The 18,084-nt window shown below is 40.9% G+C and overlaps 1 protein-coding gene across 1 annotated transcript in view; it reads right to left on the bottom strand.

Moving 5' to 3' along the window:
* The window catches only part of SLC35B4 (solute carrier family 35 member B4), a 28,620-nt gene extending 10,846 nt beyond the window's left edge, over nucleotides 1-17,774 (bottom strand). Inside the window, exons 1-4 of the mRNA XM_043969129.1 lie at nucleotides 17,479-17,774; nucleotides 8,244-8,357; nucleotides 3,505-3,607; nucleotides 176-225 (exon numbers count right to left, since the gene is read on the bottom strand). Of these exons, the coding sequence (XP_043825064.1) occupies nucleotides 176-225; nucleotides 3,505-3,607; nucleotides 8,244-8,357; nucleotides 17,479-17,555 (344 nt within the window). The 5' untranslated portion in view covers nucleotides 17,556-17,774. The remainder of the gene's footprint in view (nucleotides 1-175; nucleotides 226-3,504; nucleotides 3,608-8,243; nucleotides 8,358-17,478) is intronic.
* Between the last annotated feature and the right edge of the window lie 310 nt (nucleotides 17,775-18,084).

Below are 18,084 nucleotides of genomic sequence, written 5' to 3'. Positions count from 1 at the left end.
CCAACTAACTACCTGACAAACATGAGCTCTTGATTACAAGGGGAAACTAAGGGAGAAGGTGTAGATGACTCAGAATGAGTTCAATGAATTTACTGGAAAAGTAATTCAAAATGTATATATTGTTAATTCTGTTCAGTGATATCACCTGTAGATATGGAAAGGATATGCTACATACCTTTTCTTCAAAATGATAATGCCTAGAATCATATTGGCAATTAGAGAACCCTATAAAGAGAACAGTGACAAAGTCAGTACACTGAAGACAAAAGGCAGCAACACGCAATTACAAGTGTAAAGAAAATGGCTAGAAAGACCAATATTAGGATGAATAGTTAATGAGGCTCAACTATTGGAAATATCAAAACCACTGAAGGTCATGATGGCATTACTAAAGATGTTAATGAAAAGGACAAGTAATAATCATTTGTAAAAGAGTATAGGGAGAACACAAATAAACGAAATTCAAAGGCCTCATCTGAACAAAGAGTTCACCTTTCTTTTCCATCAAACTTTTAATAAAAGCTAGCAGTACATGTAGAATTTAATAGCATTCAAATATCAATGAAAGAAAGGCACACAAGTCTTTATGTAAAATTTCTGATAAAAGTTTGATAGCCAAGACCTATAAACAGTTAATAGATATGTATGATCAAAAGTCATTCTTCAATGGATAAATGGTCAAAGGATATGAACAAATAGTTTTTTAAAAGAATTGTAAACTATTAATAGCCATGAAAGAATCACTAGTAATTAAGAAATGCAAATGAAAGCAACTCCAAGGTTTCACCTCACATACTCCAAATTGACAAAGATGACAAAAGATAGGAATAGTCAATGTTGGGGGTGGGGGCTTATGGGCAGATAGCCTCACTAAGACCTTGTTGGTGGAGATGTGAATCAGCATAACCACATAGGAAAACAATTTGGAATTATGCAAATAACTAAAATGTCCATACTCTTTGATCCAGAGATTCTACTACTAGGTTGATGTCTCACAGAGGCCACTGATAAGAAGAAAGTCCCCATATACACCAAAACATTTATAGCAGTGCTTTCTGTGATAACAAAGAATTAGAAACAAAGTAGATGCCAATGAGCTGAGGAATAGTCAAACAAATTGTGACATGTGAATACAACAGAATATTGTTGTACTACTAAAAATGACAACTATGAATACAAAGCATGGAAGGAGCCGTTGAATTGATACAGAGTAAAGTAAGCAGGGCCAAAAAACAATATACACAATGACTACAACAAAGTAAATGAAAAGAAACACAAGCACATGTGTGCGCACACACTCTCTCTCCCTCCCTCCCTCCCTCTCTCTCTCTCTCACACACACACACACACACACACACACAAACACAATGAAAAATGACTAAAGCAAGATAACAAAGAAAGAGCATGGCTCCAAAGAAGAGATATGAGAAGACATACCTACCTCACCCCTTTGCAGAGGTGAGAGTCGATGAATGTGGTACATTACATCTATATTCAGATCATTTATTACATTTCCCCCCACCCCCTGTCTTTTTTCTTTAAAAAAACATTATTTGTTTATATGAAATGGTTCTCTGGGAGGGAAAGAGGGGATGATACTGGAGAAAGTTATGGTGCTACAAAAAACCCACCAATAAAAATATACTTTAAAAAGAAAGAAAGAAAGGCACAAAAGTGTCTCTTCTCTGGGAAACTATAAGCAATCAAAAAGTTTTCACTGGAGTGTCTACTATATGCCTAGCATTTGAAAGGTTATATGAATTACAAAAATAGGAACAAATAGCTAGAAAGTACCTTTGAAAATAGCATATTCTACTCGAGGAGGGGGGCAGCTAGGTGGCACAGTGGATAAAGCACCGGCCCTGGATTCAGGAGGACCCGAGTTCAAATCCAGCCTCAGATACTTGACACTTACTAGCTGTGTGACCCTAGGGAAGTCACTTAACCCTCACTGTCCCGAAAAAAAAAACCAAAAAGAATTCGAGGCAATGCAAAAGTTTGCCTATGCTTCCCAGTCTGAATGTGTATCCTCTGTCAGCCCTCACTAACCATATCAAATGCTTTCATAGCTCTTCTCTGAACCCTCTGTTCTTGTTGATATCCATACCACATAGAGACATTCCATATACAGAGAGAGAAAAGAAAGGTGGGACTGCTATGGAAATAATGCTGCTCTTGTATACAATTTGCTTTTAATTACCTCAAATCAGATTTTAAAACTTCTGAACTTAATAAAAAAAAAGAAGTTAAGTTAGGACTGGAAGAACATTAACATCAAGTTTTCATATGAAATCAGTTATAAATTAAGATAAAAAACTTTTCTATTTTCCTAAATATAATTTTATTTTACTTGATTAAACACAAACATTTAACTCAACAGAACACTGAGAGAAAAAAGAAATAAGGGCTGGATGTTGATGGGGATGTGGGAAAACTGGGATTCTAATCCACTGTTGGTGGAGTTGTGAATTGATCCAACTATTCTGGGGAGCCCAGAGGGCTATCAAACTGTGCATACCCTTTGATCCAGCAATACCACTGCTAGATTTATATCCCAAATATATCCCCCAAAAGAGAAAAAGACCTATTTGTATGAAAATATTTATAGCAGTTCTTTCTATGGTGGCTAAGAATTAGAAATCAAAAGAATATCCATCAATTGGGGAATGGCTAAACAAGTTGTGGTATATGACGGTGATGGAATATTATTGTGCTATAAGAAATGACAAACAGGGTGATTTCAGACAGGCCTGGAAAGACTTATATGAACTGATGGATAGTTAAGTAAGCAGAACCAGGAGAACATTGTGCACAATGACAGCAATATTGTTTGATGAAGAACTGTGAATGACAACTATTCTCAGGAATATAAGAATCCAAGATAATCTCAAAGGACTGAAGATGAAGCATACTGTCCACCTCCAAAGAAAGAAATTATATTGATTGAACACAGACTGAAGCATGCTATTTTTCACTTTCTTTCATTTCTTCCCTTTTATTCAAGTTTTCTTATACAAAATGACTAATTTGGCAATGTTTTACATAACTGCACATTCATAACCTACATCTGATCACTTACTTCCCTCTGAGGGAAGAAGGGATAAAATTTGTAACTCAAACTTTAAATAAAAATGTTTATTATTATTTTATTTTATTTTATTTTAGTGAGGCAATTGGGGTTAAGTGACTTGCCTAGGGTCACACAGCTAGTAAGTGTTAAGTGTCTGAGGCTGGATTTGAACTCAGGTATTCCTGACTCCAGGGCCGGTGCTCTATCCACTGCGCCACCTAGCTGCCCCTATTATTTCTTTTTTAAAAGGAAAGAAATAAAGACAAAGTAAAAAGCTACATTTCTTTCCCTTTGCCTTTCTACTAGATCAGCCCCCTTTTCACATACTGAGATCGACTTATCACAAGATAAATTCCTTACTTTTGCTATATCATGTCTATAAAGTTATGTTTTTAACAAGAGTAAACCCATTCAGTGATGCAGGCAGCACTTACTGATCTAAATATCATATGCAGGGGCATGGCAATGTTGAGATTTAGGGCATAATTATTCACCACACTGACAGTGAAGAACATGGTCACCATGATGGCATAATACCTGCAACAGAAGTATAAGAGCACATCACACAGAATCTACTATTTTTAAAACATCCATTTTAGAAGATAATATTTCTATTTCTGGAAAGATCGAGAGTAATGGATTTATTTTACATACGTGTATAAAAGTCATTACTATTATCATCATCAGCTATTTTTTTGGTTCTGCCAAGAGAACTCATCAGCTTCCCCCACCCCCACTTCCCCCATCTTTCCCCTCTTCCAAATTTTCTTATTATTGTCAAGGGTACCACTATCCTTCCATTCATTCAGACTTACGACCTAGGTGTCACCCTCAACTCCACACTCTCACTCAGTATGTGTACAAGTTTTGTCGTTTTTGTATCTGATTCCCTTCTCCCTTCTCCCTACTCATACAGTTGTCACCCTGGGGTATGCACTCCTCACTTCATTCTTGGACTACTGCAAAAGCCTTCTGACTGGTATCCCTTCTTTAAATTTCTCCCCACTCCAGTCCTTCCTCCATTCAGCTACCAAAGTGATTTTCCTAAAGCACAGGTCTGAACATGAGACCCCTCTAGCCCCTCTCTTTGGGTGACATTCCAATGCCTATAAGATCAAATAGAAAGTCTTCTGTTTGGTATTGAAATCCCTTCATACCCATCTTCCTGTCACCTCCAAAATAAAAAATAAAAGCCTGGTTTTCATTCAGATCCACCTTGCTCTGTGATTTAATGACACTGGTCTCCTTGAAGTTCCACGGACAAAAGACTCCTTGTGCTACTCAGAGGTTCGTCACTGGCTGTCCAATACCCTGGAATGCTCTTTCTCACTTCTGCCTCCTGGCTTCTTTCAAGGCTATTAGAATCCCATCTTCTATAGGAAGTCTTCTCCAGTCTCTCTTAATTCTAGGGCTCTGTTTACAGTTGTTTGCACATGGTCTTTGCCACTCACTAGATTGTGAGTTCCTTGAGGGCAGGGACTGTTTTTTGCCTTTCTTTGGATTCCTAGCACATAGCAGGCACTTAATAAATGTCTGACTGACTGACCGGCTTTTTCCTATCTGTCCTGTAGACTTCTCTCCTCCAAATGATTCAATGATACTGGTCTAACTATTACTGTTCCTTGCACACAACACTCTCTGACTGTTCTCTATGCTAGTATGGTCTCCCCTCCTCAACTCTGCCTATTAGCTTCCTTCAAGATTCGGTTTAAATCCCACCTTTTGTAAAGGGCTTTTCCCAGTCTCCTTCCCCCCACTAGTGCTTTTTCCTTTGAGACTGCCTTCCATTCACACTGCGTAGATTTGCTATGTACAGTTTTCAGGTTTTTTGTATTTTGTGCCCCCCATTAGAATGTGAGCTCCTGGGGCAGCTAGGTGGCACAGTGGATAAAGCACTGGCCCTGGATTCAGGTGGACCTGAGTTCAAATCCGGCCTCAGACACTTGACACTTACTAGCTGTGTGATCCCAGACAAGTCACTTAACCCTCATTGTGTCCCGTCCCCTCCCCCCAATTTAAAAAAAAAAAGAAAGAAAGAAAGAAAAAAAGAATGTGAGCTCCTTGAGGGTATGGAATCAATTTTTGCTTTTTTTTATATCCCTGGCACTCAGCACAGGGCCACAGGAAGACCTGAGTTCAAATGTGGCCTCAGACACTTACCAGTTCTGTGACCCCAGCCAAATCACTTAACTGCTGTCTGACTCAGTTTCATCAACTGTAAAATAAAAGCACCTCCCTCACACGACTACTGTGAGAATCGAATATATTGCTATTTATAAAACATTTAGCATAGAACTTGGCAGAGTAGGTACTTTATGAATGTTTGTTCCCTTTTCTTCCTTTGTTGACTATCTTTTACCAATTTTAACTCCTTTATCACATGATTACAGAGTTGGAGTGTTAATAGCAGCAAGTACAATAATGCAAAGGGTGACATTCATTAACATTTCCAAATGCTTTTTTCTTCATAGCAGTCAAACCCCAAATCTCCCCTTGCTAGTGGTAACCTGGCAACCATGAATTTAAAGCTCCAACTTTATACTGAAAGTCATGATACATTTAGACTTTAGACGCCTCAGAATGCTTTCATATAACTCTACAAACAATGAAGATGCATTCCAATGCCATATCTCTTAGTCAGAAATTTTAGAAACAGGTGGAAAAAGCCCTGGGAATAGAAACCTCCTAGAATATCAGCTATATGGGATTATGGTAAATAAAAGCACTGAATGCTAAAAAAAACCAGCAAATGAGTCAGAAAATAGAACATTTTTCTTTCTTTTTTCTTTTTTTTGGGGGCAGTGAGGGTTAAGTGACTTGTGCCCAGGGTCACACAGCTAGTGTCAAGTGTCTGAGGCCGAATTTGAACTCAGGTCCTCCCGAATCTAGGGCCAGTGCTTTATCCACTCCACTGTGCTACCTAGCTGCCCCCTGAGAAAATATAACATTTTTAACAGGGCTTTCTGCATGAGGACCCTATGAGGTAGGTATAGCATTCCATTTTACAAATGAGAAAACCCAGACCATCGAGGATAAGGGACTGCTCAGTGGCTCCCCAGCTACAAGGGCAGATGCTGGGATTCCAACCACTGTTTTCTGACACCAAATCCGAGGCCCATTCCTTGGCAGGGTTGAGGAAGATGTGACCATTTCTGAAAAGGCAATGCCATTCTAACCTTAGTCACAAATTGGCAGTGGAAAGGGGGGAAAAAGGGAATTACAAGAAATTATAAGACCTAACTCCTCTCTCTCAAGTAAAAAAAGATAAATACAGTATTAGTAACTTAAGCTCAAAAAGGATTCTTTGTGAAAATTTCTATGAAATACCAACCAAACTAAACTTTAACTTTCAAACTTGGATGTGATAGCATTAAAAACCTCTCTCTATATATGATGCAACATGACATATCGTGACATATCATGATGTGACGTGATATAATATTTATGTTTGGACTAGTCACTGTTCTGAAATTAAACAAGTTTCAACTTAATTTTGCTATCCATTTTTTCCAAAATAAAGCCAAATAAATTTTTCTACTTTTAATTTCTGCTTTTCTTCCTTTTTAATAGAGAAGTAAAGAAAAAATCCAGTCTACCAAACTCCATCTGAGTACAGGCAGACTAGACTATTTAGCTGACCCTATACTAATTATTCATAACATATTTTATATTTACACATATCACTTGCTGTCTTCATCACAATTTCTTTTAAGTTGGTGCTATGCCAGTTAGAAGGCCCACTGAATGACAGTCTACCCCAACACTCTGTTTGGGGTCCTCTTCTCTGTAATCTATGTACTGTCTCACTTGGTGATCTCCTTAGTCTCTCCGTGGGTTCAGTTATAATCTCTCTGTATATGATTCCCAGATCTATGTATCTAGCCCTAGTCTCTCTTCTGAGCTCCAGTCTGATATTACCAACTTCCTACTAGACAGTTGGAATGAAATGATCCAAAGAAATCTCAAACTCAACATGTCCAAAAGTAAACTCATTATCTTTCCCTCCAAACCTTCCCTTCTTTTTAACTTGCTTATTAGTATTGAGGGTACCACCATTCCTCTAGTGACCCCAGTTCCAAATCTTGGTGTTATCCTCAGCTCCTCCCTCTCACTCCCTCATATCCAATTGACTGCCAAATCTTGTCGTTTTTACCTTCCTAACATTTCTCATCTATCACCTACTCTCCACTCACACAACTACTGCCCTCATTCCGGACTCAGCACATTTCACACGGACCATTGCAACAGCTTTCTAATTGGTCTCTGTGCCCCAAGTTTCTTCCCACTGCAACCCCAAAGTGATTTTCCTAAAGTGTCTGTCACTAATCAAACTCTGGTGACTCTCTTTACCTGCAGGATCAAATTTAAAAGTTCTTTACTACCTGGACCCTTCTTACCTTTTCCTTTCTTCTTATATATTATTTCCCTCTCTACACTCTGTGACCTGGCTATACTAGTCTACTTGCTGTTTCTTGAAGGCAACATTCCACATCAGTCGCCATGTGTGGGCCGAATCCTTCCTATCTAGAACACTCTGCCTCCTCACTTATGGCTGTTAAAAATCTGGGTTTCCATTAAGACACGGATAAAATGACCCCTTGTAAGGATGGCTCTCCAGGTCCTCCTCCTTGCCAGCTTCTTGAGCCTTCGCCACTAAGGTCACTTTCTATCTGTATGTTATTTACATGTATCTGTTGAGCATGTTTTCTCTCCCATTAGAATGTAAGCTTCTTGGAGGGACAGTTATGTAGCTTAGCCCAAGGCTGGCTGAATGATGACTGAGGGGGAAAGCAGGAAGAGGGCTGGACTTGAAGTTAAGAGAGACTTGAACAAAACTGGTCCAAAGGCACTTTGGCCACTTACCAAGGGAAAGCCATTTGTCTCCTCCTAGCTTTAGTTTCCGCATATATAAAATACAGATGATAATATCTGTACCAACTACAAGGTTGCTATGATGCCCAAACAACATAATGTATCTGCTGCTTTTCCCACCTTAAAGTGCTGTAAAAACGTTAGAGATTATTAAGTATTTTGTCCAGAGTTTCAAAACTCTCGAAGTTCAGCAAAACAGACAATTTCACAGCTGTCTTTGCCACAGATGTTAAGGAAGTCTCAGACGTTTCTGCATTTAAATACATGTTTTATAAAAGTAAGAAAATTTTAACTTCCATACCTTATTGGAATAGCAGGCCTCTTCCTTCCCAAGTTAGCTTCAAAGATAAAGCCTTCCATGGCTATAAATAAAAACTGTGCAAATGTCACGATGTTCCCACATCCTGGATGCCTCCTGAACAGTGGGTAGGAGTGAGAGGGGGGAAAAATAAGTGAATTGAGAACAAGGTCATTTATATGACACAACATAGCTTGATGATTCTAGGCTACAGAGAATAAATTTCAATAGCATACAATAACAATAACATGTCTTTATCTGTGTTTTCATACGCCTATTGTCCATAACTCAGAGAAAAAAGCCTCTATGCAGTCTCTTTCCTAACAAAATGCATCAGATTGATGAGCTGGGCATCAATCTGTAAGTTCAGCCTAATAAAACTGGCTACATGTCATCATTGGGATTCTCATATAATCAGAATGTTTTCATTTGGTACCCCCACTTATATGGGAAGACAAAGGATATGGAATAAAATCTGATGAGATCTACAATCCTTTTATATCTGGCCTAATTCAGAACTTGAGGTTATTACAGAAAACAGAAATTCTCCCAGAGATATGGGGGCAAAGTAGGTGATCTTCCACAGGAAGAGCTAGGAAGCATTTCCCATGATGAAAAATCCCCCTGCACCACTGCTTAAAGGGAGGCCTCAAGAATTTCTGTTGCCTATGTTGCTTGGGCCTCAGAGAACCTTTACTCTACTAGAGTTCAGTGGGCCACCGGGAGTTTACAGTGAAGACAAGTGGATAGTGTCTGGAACTTCCTCAAGCTATAAGGTATTTAAAAAAAATTTTTTTTCATGTTAAAATTAGCTACAAAGCGGGGCAGCTAGGTGGCGCAGTGGATAGAGCACCGGCCCTGGATTCAGGAGTACCTGAGTTCAAATCCGGCCTCAGACACTTAACACTTACTAGTTGTGTGACCCTGGGCAAGTCACTTAACCCCAATTGCCTCACTAAAAAAAAAAATTAGCTACAAAGTATTTTAAACATTTCTATTCTTCCCCAACCCCTTCAACATTCTATATTTCCATGATGAACATCTCAACTCAAAACCTCCAGTGGTTTCCTCTACCCCCACTCTTTAAGCTAAGAATCTTACCGCAGATTTTATTGAAAAAATTAAAGCCATTCACCGTGAACTCCTTCTTCTATCTCAGTCACATGCCTCCTGCCACTCTTTGCACCTTCACCTGTCTCACGTGATGAAGTGGCCTTACTCCTTACAAAAGCTAAACCCTCTCCTTGTTCAAGCCATTCTATTCCATCCCATCTCCTCCAACAGAGCCTCGCCCCCCCCCCCCACTCTGTCATCCCCACTCTTTGACTTACTTTCAATCTCTCCCTCTCTACTGGCTCCTTCCCTGCTGTCCACAAACATGCCTGTATCTCCCCATCCTTGATCCTTCCATTCTTTCTAACCATTGTCCTCTATTTCTTCTGCCTTTTGCAGCTAAACTTAAAAAGGCCATCTGGGTCAGGCATCTCTACTTTCTCTCTTCTCATTCTTCTTAGCCATTTATAGTCTGGCTTCTAACCCTACCATTCCATTGAGACTGCTCTTTCCAATGGTACCAAATGATCTCTTAGTTGCCAAATCCAATGGCTTTTTCTCTATCCTTATTTCCCTTGATCTTTCCACAGCCCCTGACACTGTTGATCACTGTCTTCACTATTCTCTTCTCTTTATGTTTTTGGTACACCACTCTCCTAGTTCTCCTCCTATCAACCTGACCATATTCCTTCTGTCTCTTGCCGAATCTTCCTCCAGATCACACCCTCTAACCATAGGTACCTCAGGGTTCTGAGGTGGCAGTTCCCTCTATACTACTTCTCACTCCCATGGATACAATTACCATCTCTATGCTGATGATTCTCAAATCTACTTTTCTTGCTCCAATCTTTCTGGTAACCTACAATCCTGCATCACCAAGTGCCTTTCAGATATCTGAAGTGAATGTCCAGTAGATATCTTAAACTCAACATGCCTCAAACAGAATCTTTCCCCAATAGCCTCCCCTCCCTCCTACTTTCCCTATTACTATAGAGGGCAAAGCTATCCTCCCAGCCCCTCAGGCTCACAACCTAGGAGTGATACCGGATTATATCATCAAGGTCTGTCAATCTGACTTTTGCAACATCTCTCACATACTCTTCCTTCTCTCCTGATACTGCTGCCACTCTAGAACAGGCCCTCATCACCTCAGCCTGCTACTGGGTCTGTGGCCAAGGTTTTCCCCCACTCCAATCCATTTTCCAATCCAGTTACTAAAGTGATTTTCCTAAAGCTCAGGTCCAATCATGTCACTGTATCCTACTCATAAACTCCAGTGACTTCCTATTGTATAATTCACACACTCAAATTAAAAGGTACTTGGGCCATGAAGGGGAAGGAGACTTTCCAGAGGATTTTGGTCATTTTAATACTTTTTTTTGGTTGTTTTTGTTTTGTTGGGCAATGAGGGTTAAGTGACTTGCCCAGGGTCACACAGCTAGTAAGTGTCAAGTGTCTGAGGCCAGGTCCTCCTGAATCCAAGGCCAATGCTTCATCCACTGTACCACCTAGCTGCCCCCAGGATTTTGGTCATTTAAAAAAATACATTAAGGGGAATACATACACACACATACACACACACACACACACGCACACATACACACAGATAAGGGGGAAAAAAGAACCAATTAAGAATTTTAGTCAGTCAATGATTCTAAGAATATCTCAAAAAAGAAATGTGGCAATCATTCGAGAATCTGAAAGATGGGTTAAGATGTTTGCAGCACAGGGGCAGCTAGGTGGTACAGTAGATAAAACACCAGCCCTGGATTCAGAAGGACCTGAGTTCAAATCTGGCCTTAGACACTTGACACTTACTAGCTGTGTGACTCTGGGCAAGTCACTTAACCCTCATTGCCCTGCAAAAATTAAAAAAAAAACAAAAGAAGACATGTTTGCAGCATGGATAGAGATATACTTTGCTTTAAGCAAATATGACAAATGAAGACTAGGATTGAAAAATGAGGTTTATGCAAAAGATAAATCAAAATGATTCTTGGCTTGACAAAAGAATATTTTATTTTATAAAACAATTTACCTAAGATTATTTTATGTATCAAGTTTCCTGAGTACATTTAATATATGATTCAGCTTACACAAATTCTCTTTATGGGATTTACATAGAAGGCATTATGGTTTGGGTTGGAGCCTGAATTAGATGACTTCTGAGGTCCCTTTCAAAGATGATACAATCCTAACACACTTTATCCTAAAATAAGACATACCTGTACCTGGAATTGTTCATTTCTTTGAAAAAAAATTTTTAACAAGTTTTTAGATCTGTTGTTTTTATATAACCTACATTTCTCACTATGATCCCTCCTCTATCCCCTCTCAGAGAGCAATCCTTTATAATAAGAGAAAGAAAAAAGTCACACAAAACTAAGCAATATATTTTTTAAAAGGGTCTGGTATTATGTAGCATTCTACCCTCATGGTCCCCCACCTCTGCAAAAAGGATGCTGTATCTTCTTACATCTCTTCTTTGGGGCCAAATCTGGATATTAAAATTTCACAAGCATTGTTCTGTCATTGTTCTACCTTGAACATTGTCGTAGTCACTGTGTATGTTGTTTTCCTGGTTCTATTTACTTTGTTTTTTGTCAGTTCATGTGAGTCTTTCTGTGCTTCTCAGTAGTTATTTATCATAGCTTATTGTACTGTGATATTCCATTACATTAATGTACCACAATGTATTTAACCAATTCTCAATCAACAGGCATCTATTTTGTTTCCAGTTCTTTGCTAGTACAAAAAAGGGCTGCTATAAATACTTTGGTGAATATGGGGCCTTTCTTTGTGTCACTGACCTCCTTGGGGTATATGCCAGTAATAGAATCTCTGAGAAAAAAAGGGGATAGACATTTTAGTTACTTTCTTTGCATAAGAACTATGAATTCCAAAGGGCTTAAGGTGATTTATGGATTTAAACCTTTACAATGGTAACCTAACTTTCTTTCCCTTACACTCCAATATTTTCCTGGATAGTGGTCCTCAGTAAGAACTACTAACAAAATAACAATTTTTAAAGTTCATTTTAAGAAATTCCCAAACAAATCTACATTGATTAGTTTTGACAGAAAGGCACCCCAAGTAGACATGAAAAACTGGAAGTTCAAACACAAGAAAATGAGGACTTGGTTAGAACTCCAACTGTTATAATAGTTTTGAGGCGAAGATTTCAGAAAGCAAATCGTGGTTCTCATATTTTTTATTTTAGATTGATAAAGGGTCCTTATCTGATTCACCCGCAATGTCCTTGGTTCTAAGTTACCCAGAAGAGGGAATTAAAATCCCTAAGTATAATCATATCCATTTCCTGGTTAGTAGTGAAACAGAAACATGTTAGAGCTGGAGGGATCTTTAGAGATCATTTACCACTGGGTTCTTAACCTTTTTGGGTGTGTCACAGGCTCTTTTTGACAATCTGGTGAAGGCTATTGATCTTTTCAGAACGTATTTAAATGCAGAAGATACATAGATTACAAAGGAAACCAATCATATTGAACTAAAGATGACTTTTCCTGTCCAGATTCGTAGGCTCCTTGAAATCTATCAATTAACTCTTTTTTTCCCCAAACATTGACAGACTTTATTGGGAGGGAAGTCCCCCCTTGAACCCCACTTTTTAAATTTAAAAAGTGCACAGAAAAGATGGGATTTAGAAACCTTTGTACAATATATCTACATCCTGGACCCTGCAGGCAGGTGATAACTGGAAGAAGGCAGGCGGGGCTTCCTGGGAACAGGTGCTGTGATTGGGGAAATAAAATGGTACAGTATGTGGGTGGGGTCCCCTCAGGGCCAGGCCTGGGGCTTAGACTTTGAGGGGAGGGGCAGGGCAGGGAAAGGAAGGGTCAGTTGAGACATTGCTTGGCTCCACAGTTGCAGGGCAGCTTGTAGCTGGCATCCCAAGTCGTAGGTGAGCTCCTCCCCCCTTATCCATTAACTCTTTGGGGGGGTCCATGGACCTCAGGTTAAGAGTATCATTCATTTTCTATCATTACTCCCTAGGGCAGCTGTAAAGCCTACTCTAGTATAATGGTAACTGGTATGAACTCATCTAACTTTCTGGCTATCTATACCGAACATGTTCTTCAAAGTCCACCTCCAAGGGGCAGCTAGGTGGCACAGTGGATAAAGCACTGGCCCTGGATTTAGGAGGACCTGAGTTCGAATCTGACCTCAGACACTTGACACTTACTAGCTGTGTGACCCTGGGCAAGTCACTTAATCCTCATTATCCAGCAAAAAAACAACAAAAAAAGCCTATATTCAAATGTTACCTCCTCTGTGATCCCTAACCCTAAGCCAGAAATGACCTCTCTCCTCTAAGAGTTTCTGTATTTATCTGTACTATGCAACTATCATATAATCAATGAGTTCTTGTTTTCTCATCGTTTAATATGTATATGACTTGTCTCACTAATTAGATTGGGGAATCCTTACAGAAGTTAGTTATGTTTTACACCTTCTACATGCATCAAACAAGTTTTATAACTTCTTTGATTACTTCCCCCTGGTCTCCCAACATTAGTGCATTAAGTACTTAGGCATATGGTGGATACTCAAATAAGTGTTGAGTAATATGACCCAAAGGTTTCACTTATTTTATATAAAGGAAATAACTAAAGAAATGGTAAAGGGGAAAAACTGATCAACAACTTTAGTCAATGATTCTATAAACATTTCTTTTTGAAATATTTGTAGAAATGCTTTATGGTTTACCATACTATAGTGAGAATCTGGATCCTTGGACAAAGTGTATAGTGATTGGAGGACAATATCAGCAACACAAGGCTGTGCTAGACATCATGGCATACAAAAGGAATATCGGACTAATAATTGGGTTGGGAATAACAGATCTGTTGACACAAATCCTCAGAATGGTCTATCCACCAGTTTGCTCTGAGATGAAAGAACTATGGCAAAGTCCATGTATGTTAGGGTTTTGTTTTTTTTTTTAAGGGGGCGTGGAGTTTGGCCTCAACTTGTGATTTCATGGTATACAGTACTACTTGTCAGGAAACTCCCTCTAGGAATACAAGTTGTTTTTGCTTTACTACTTAAAGAGTCTTCATGTCCTTTCTTTTTTGGTGACTTAGACTGAGTCTTTGGGGGCTCTGAAGCAGCCTCTATCCACCATATCATGCTGCCTCTCAAAACTTAGATAACAAAAGAAAAAAGAAAAACCTCTTTAAAAAGCCTTAAAAAGAAAAAAGCCTCTTTATAAAAAGTGGTCAAAATAATGAAAGAATAAACAGGCCAGGAAGTAGCAGTGAGGTGTAGAGTATTACAGCTCTCACGCTGGGGGACATGAGATAAGGTATAGCCAGTACTAACAGTGATCTTAGATGCCGAGTCTTTTGTGGAATTTGCTTAGAGATATCAAATCTTGGAGAAAATAATTGCCAGACCTTTAATACTCTGCAGTTTAACTGATGCTTTTCATAAGTTGTAGAAGCTTAAAAAAATTGTCACCTGGTAACTAACTTGTTTAATAGGCTTCTCCAGACTTATCTGGGCTGATCCTCACAATAAGCATGCAATTATTAGGTTTCTAAATGAAGAGTTTTTAGCTTGTCCATTTCTCTCGTTAAGAATAGAAGCCACTGAAGTGTAAGCCCTTTGGATGTTTTTCAACAGAAATGGAGCTTCAAGGGACTTGAGAGATTAATATCCTTATTTTACAAATGAGAAAAGTTCCAAAGAGGTCAAATGACTTATCCTAGCCAGAATGAGATCTCAAGTTTCTTGGCAACCAGTCTAAGGCTCTTACCACAACAAATGGTTCCCACTTATAGAAAATCAATATTTTAAAAATCCAGAATTACAAAGAGATAAAATTTCAGTTTGCTTATTCACTTTAATTTAATTTTTTTTTTTTTTTAGTGAGGCAATTGGGGTTAAGTGACTTGCCCAGGGTCACACAGCTAGTAAGTGTTAAGTGTCTGAGGTCGGATTTGAACTCAGGTACTCCTGAATCCAGGGCCAGCGCTTCACCACTGCGCCATCTAGCTGCCCCTGCTTATTCACTTTATACAAGGTGTCAGCATGAGAGAAAACAGGTGCAATGGATAGGATGCCTCCCTGGACAAATCACTTAATCTCTCAGGGCTGCCAGGAAACTTTCAAAAATCTTAAATGGCAAATCAGGTATAATGGGTATGGACAAATGTCCAACAAACAGCCTGAAACACAGCCAGAACAAGATCAAAATGTAAATATTTAACAAAATAAATGGCTGGTTGGTTCTTGTTCTTTATTCTCGATTAGGACCAAAATGACTTTACTATGTTGGGGACAGGGGACAGTGTGTCCAACTGTGGCTGATCAGACCAATATGAGTTCGGAAAGCTCTACAACACAGGGAGGGAACTAAAAGTCCTTTGGAGCTCTTGCCATTCTACTTTTTTTTTTTCCTTTGCAAACAAAATAAATAGGAATACAATAAAATGTTAATCTTTGCTTTTCTAAGTCAATATTCTGCCTGCAGGAATCCTAACGTGACCTCCTTTCTATTTGAATTTGAGGCCCCAGTCCTACAACCATATGCTGAAGAAGTGGCTGTGCAGGGGCATGGACCACATGTCCAAATCACCCATCATTCTGAGAATCTGTCCATAGGCTTCACTGCCACAAGGGTTCCCTGCACCTTCCCCCCACCCCCCAAGTATTCTTGGATTGGATGATCTGTACCTACAAGAGAAAGAACACTGGATTTGGAGTCAAAGGTAAAGGACTAGACCTGTGGCTTCTTTGAGATAGGAACATCCTGCATATGGAAATTGCCTCAAACAAAGCAGATCAACACCCCTACAATTTAAGTCTTAGAGACTTTCCTAGAGCAGGACTTCTTAAAACTTTTTCCACCCGAGACTCCTTTTTTTGCCCCAGAAGTCTTTATGCGACCTGGGGTATATAGGTATATAAAATAAGTATACGTAAGCTTCTACTTTTGCCAAATTTTTCATGTCCCCCACATTCAGTTACTCAACCCTATATGGGATCCCAACCCAGTTTTACAAAGCAGGCTCTTATCCATTCTCTCAGGCTTCCTCTCCAAGTCAAAGAAACTGTATTCAAATCCCTGCTCTAACACCCCCACCTGGTGTCATTCCATTCTCAGACTGGCCTCCACACACTCTATGACCCAACTACACTGGCCTACTTGCTCTTCCTCCAACTCCAATCTCCCACCTCCATGTCTTTGCACCGGCTAGCCTCATCACTACAGTATTCTCCCTCATCTCCACTTCAAGATTCAGCTCAAGTTCCACTTTCTGCAGGTGGCCTTTCCTTCCCTGGGAGATTACTTTATAGTTATTTGCACGCGGCCTCTCCCATTAAAACACACACTCTAAGGCAGGGCTGCCTTTTTCTGAATGCCAAGTACTTAGGACAGCGCCAGGCACTGTCACATAGGAAAGCTCGTAATAAATGCTTAACGACTGACTTATCATGTATGACCTGGAGCAGGGTCTCAGTTTCCACGTCTGGTAAAATGAAGGCTAGCTGGCCTGAGGTCCCTTCCAGCTTTAAGAAGGCAAAGCTATGGTCTTGAGGGTTTCTCCCCCTCTATGTTGGTCAAGCTAGGCAGTGGAGTGGGTTCAGAGTGACCTTTGGCCTCAGTGGCCCTGGGCGGGTCACTTAATGTCTCCCGCCTTCAGCTTCGTCCTCAGTATCACGGTAATAGCATCTATCTCCCCGGGGAAACCAGCGGGACTTTGCAGACCTGGGAGTCCAATAAAAATGCCGAGGGCGGTGGAGACGATGGGGAGGATGGCCTCAAGGGAATGACGTGGGTACATAGATGACAGTGCAAAGCCTCCTACACCCACTGCCTCCCTTAGCCTCAATGGCTAAAACCAATAGTCCTCTCCTTCCCCCCTTCCAGGCGCAACCTGCTCCTTCCCCCCTCTCCCCTCCCATGGTCCAACTTGGTCCAACTTCTTTCCCTCTCCGGGATCCCCTCTGCCTCTTGCTCCCCCGGTTTCTCTTCCTTCCCTCCCGGGACCTTTTCCCCTCTGGTCCCCTCGCTCCGTCCCCTGCCCCCTCCAAGCCCGGCCCGGGCCGCCCCAGACTAACGGACGGCGTGGGGCGCGCGCCTTCTCCCCGGGGTGTTGGGGGCGGGGTGCTGCGCGTGCCCGGGCCGCGCCCATCTGGCTCCGGTGAGGTCACCCACCTGGCCAGGAGCTCCAAGAAGATCACGTTACTGCAACAGCCGGCGAACACCAGGCCGACAGCGCAGGCCGGGTGCATGGTGGCTCTGGGGTGGAATTAGGGGTGGGGGGAGCAGGGTGGTTAAGCCGCTGTCCGTAAGCGCTGGGCTACTCCGTCCACCTCATCCAAAAACATCGCCTCCCGGGGCTCCGGGGGGCTCCGGAGGCAGCGCCTGCTTCCAACTCCTCCGGAGGAGCTGTAGTTTCCAGACTACCCTGTCCCCATTCAAAAGGGGGGCTCGCCAATAGGGGCGGGACTACAGCTCCCAGAATGCCGAGCGCACTCACGCGGCAGTCCACGCGGAAATAGCCCGCTGGAGAGACTGCCCGTCCGTGATCCTCCGCGAGAGCTGTGCTTGCTGGAAATTGAAGTCCTTTTGCCGACTGCCGGAGCTTTTCTGGCGGCTCCCTGATTGGCCCCGCTGTTCAAAGCCTATAGAGCCCAGCTTCTGAAACTGCGGGTGGTTATCCCATATGGGGTCCGTAACTGAATGTGGGGGTCGTGAAAAATTTAGCAAATAGGTTATGTATACCTATTTTATATACTTATGTACCCGGGGTCAAGTAAA

The sequence above is a fragment of the Dromiciops gliroides genome, chromosome 5, assembly GCF_019393635.1.
Source record: "Dromiciops gliroides isolate mDroGli1 chromosome 5, mDroGli1.pri, whole genome shotgun sequence".
Taxonomy (NCBI): domain Eukaryota; kingdom Metazoa; phylum Chordata; class Mammalia; order Microbiotheria; family Microbiotheriidae; genus Dromiciops; species Dromiciops gliroides.
The sequence above is the reverse complement of the archived record's forward strand: the minus strand, read 5'-3'. Positions and strand labels throughout refer to the sequence as shown.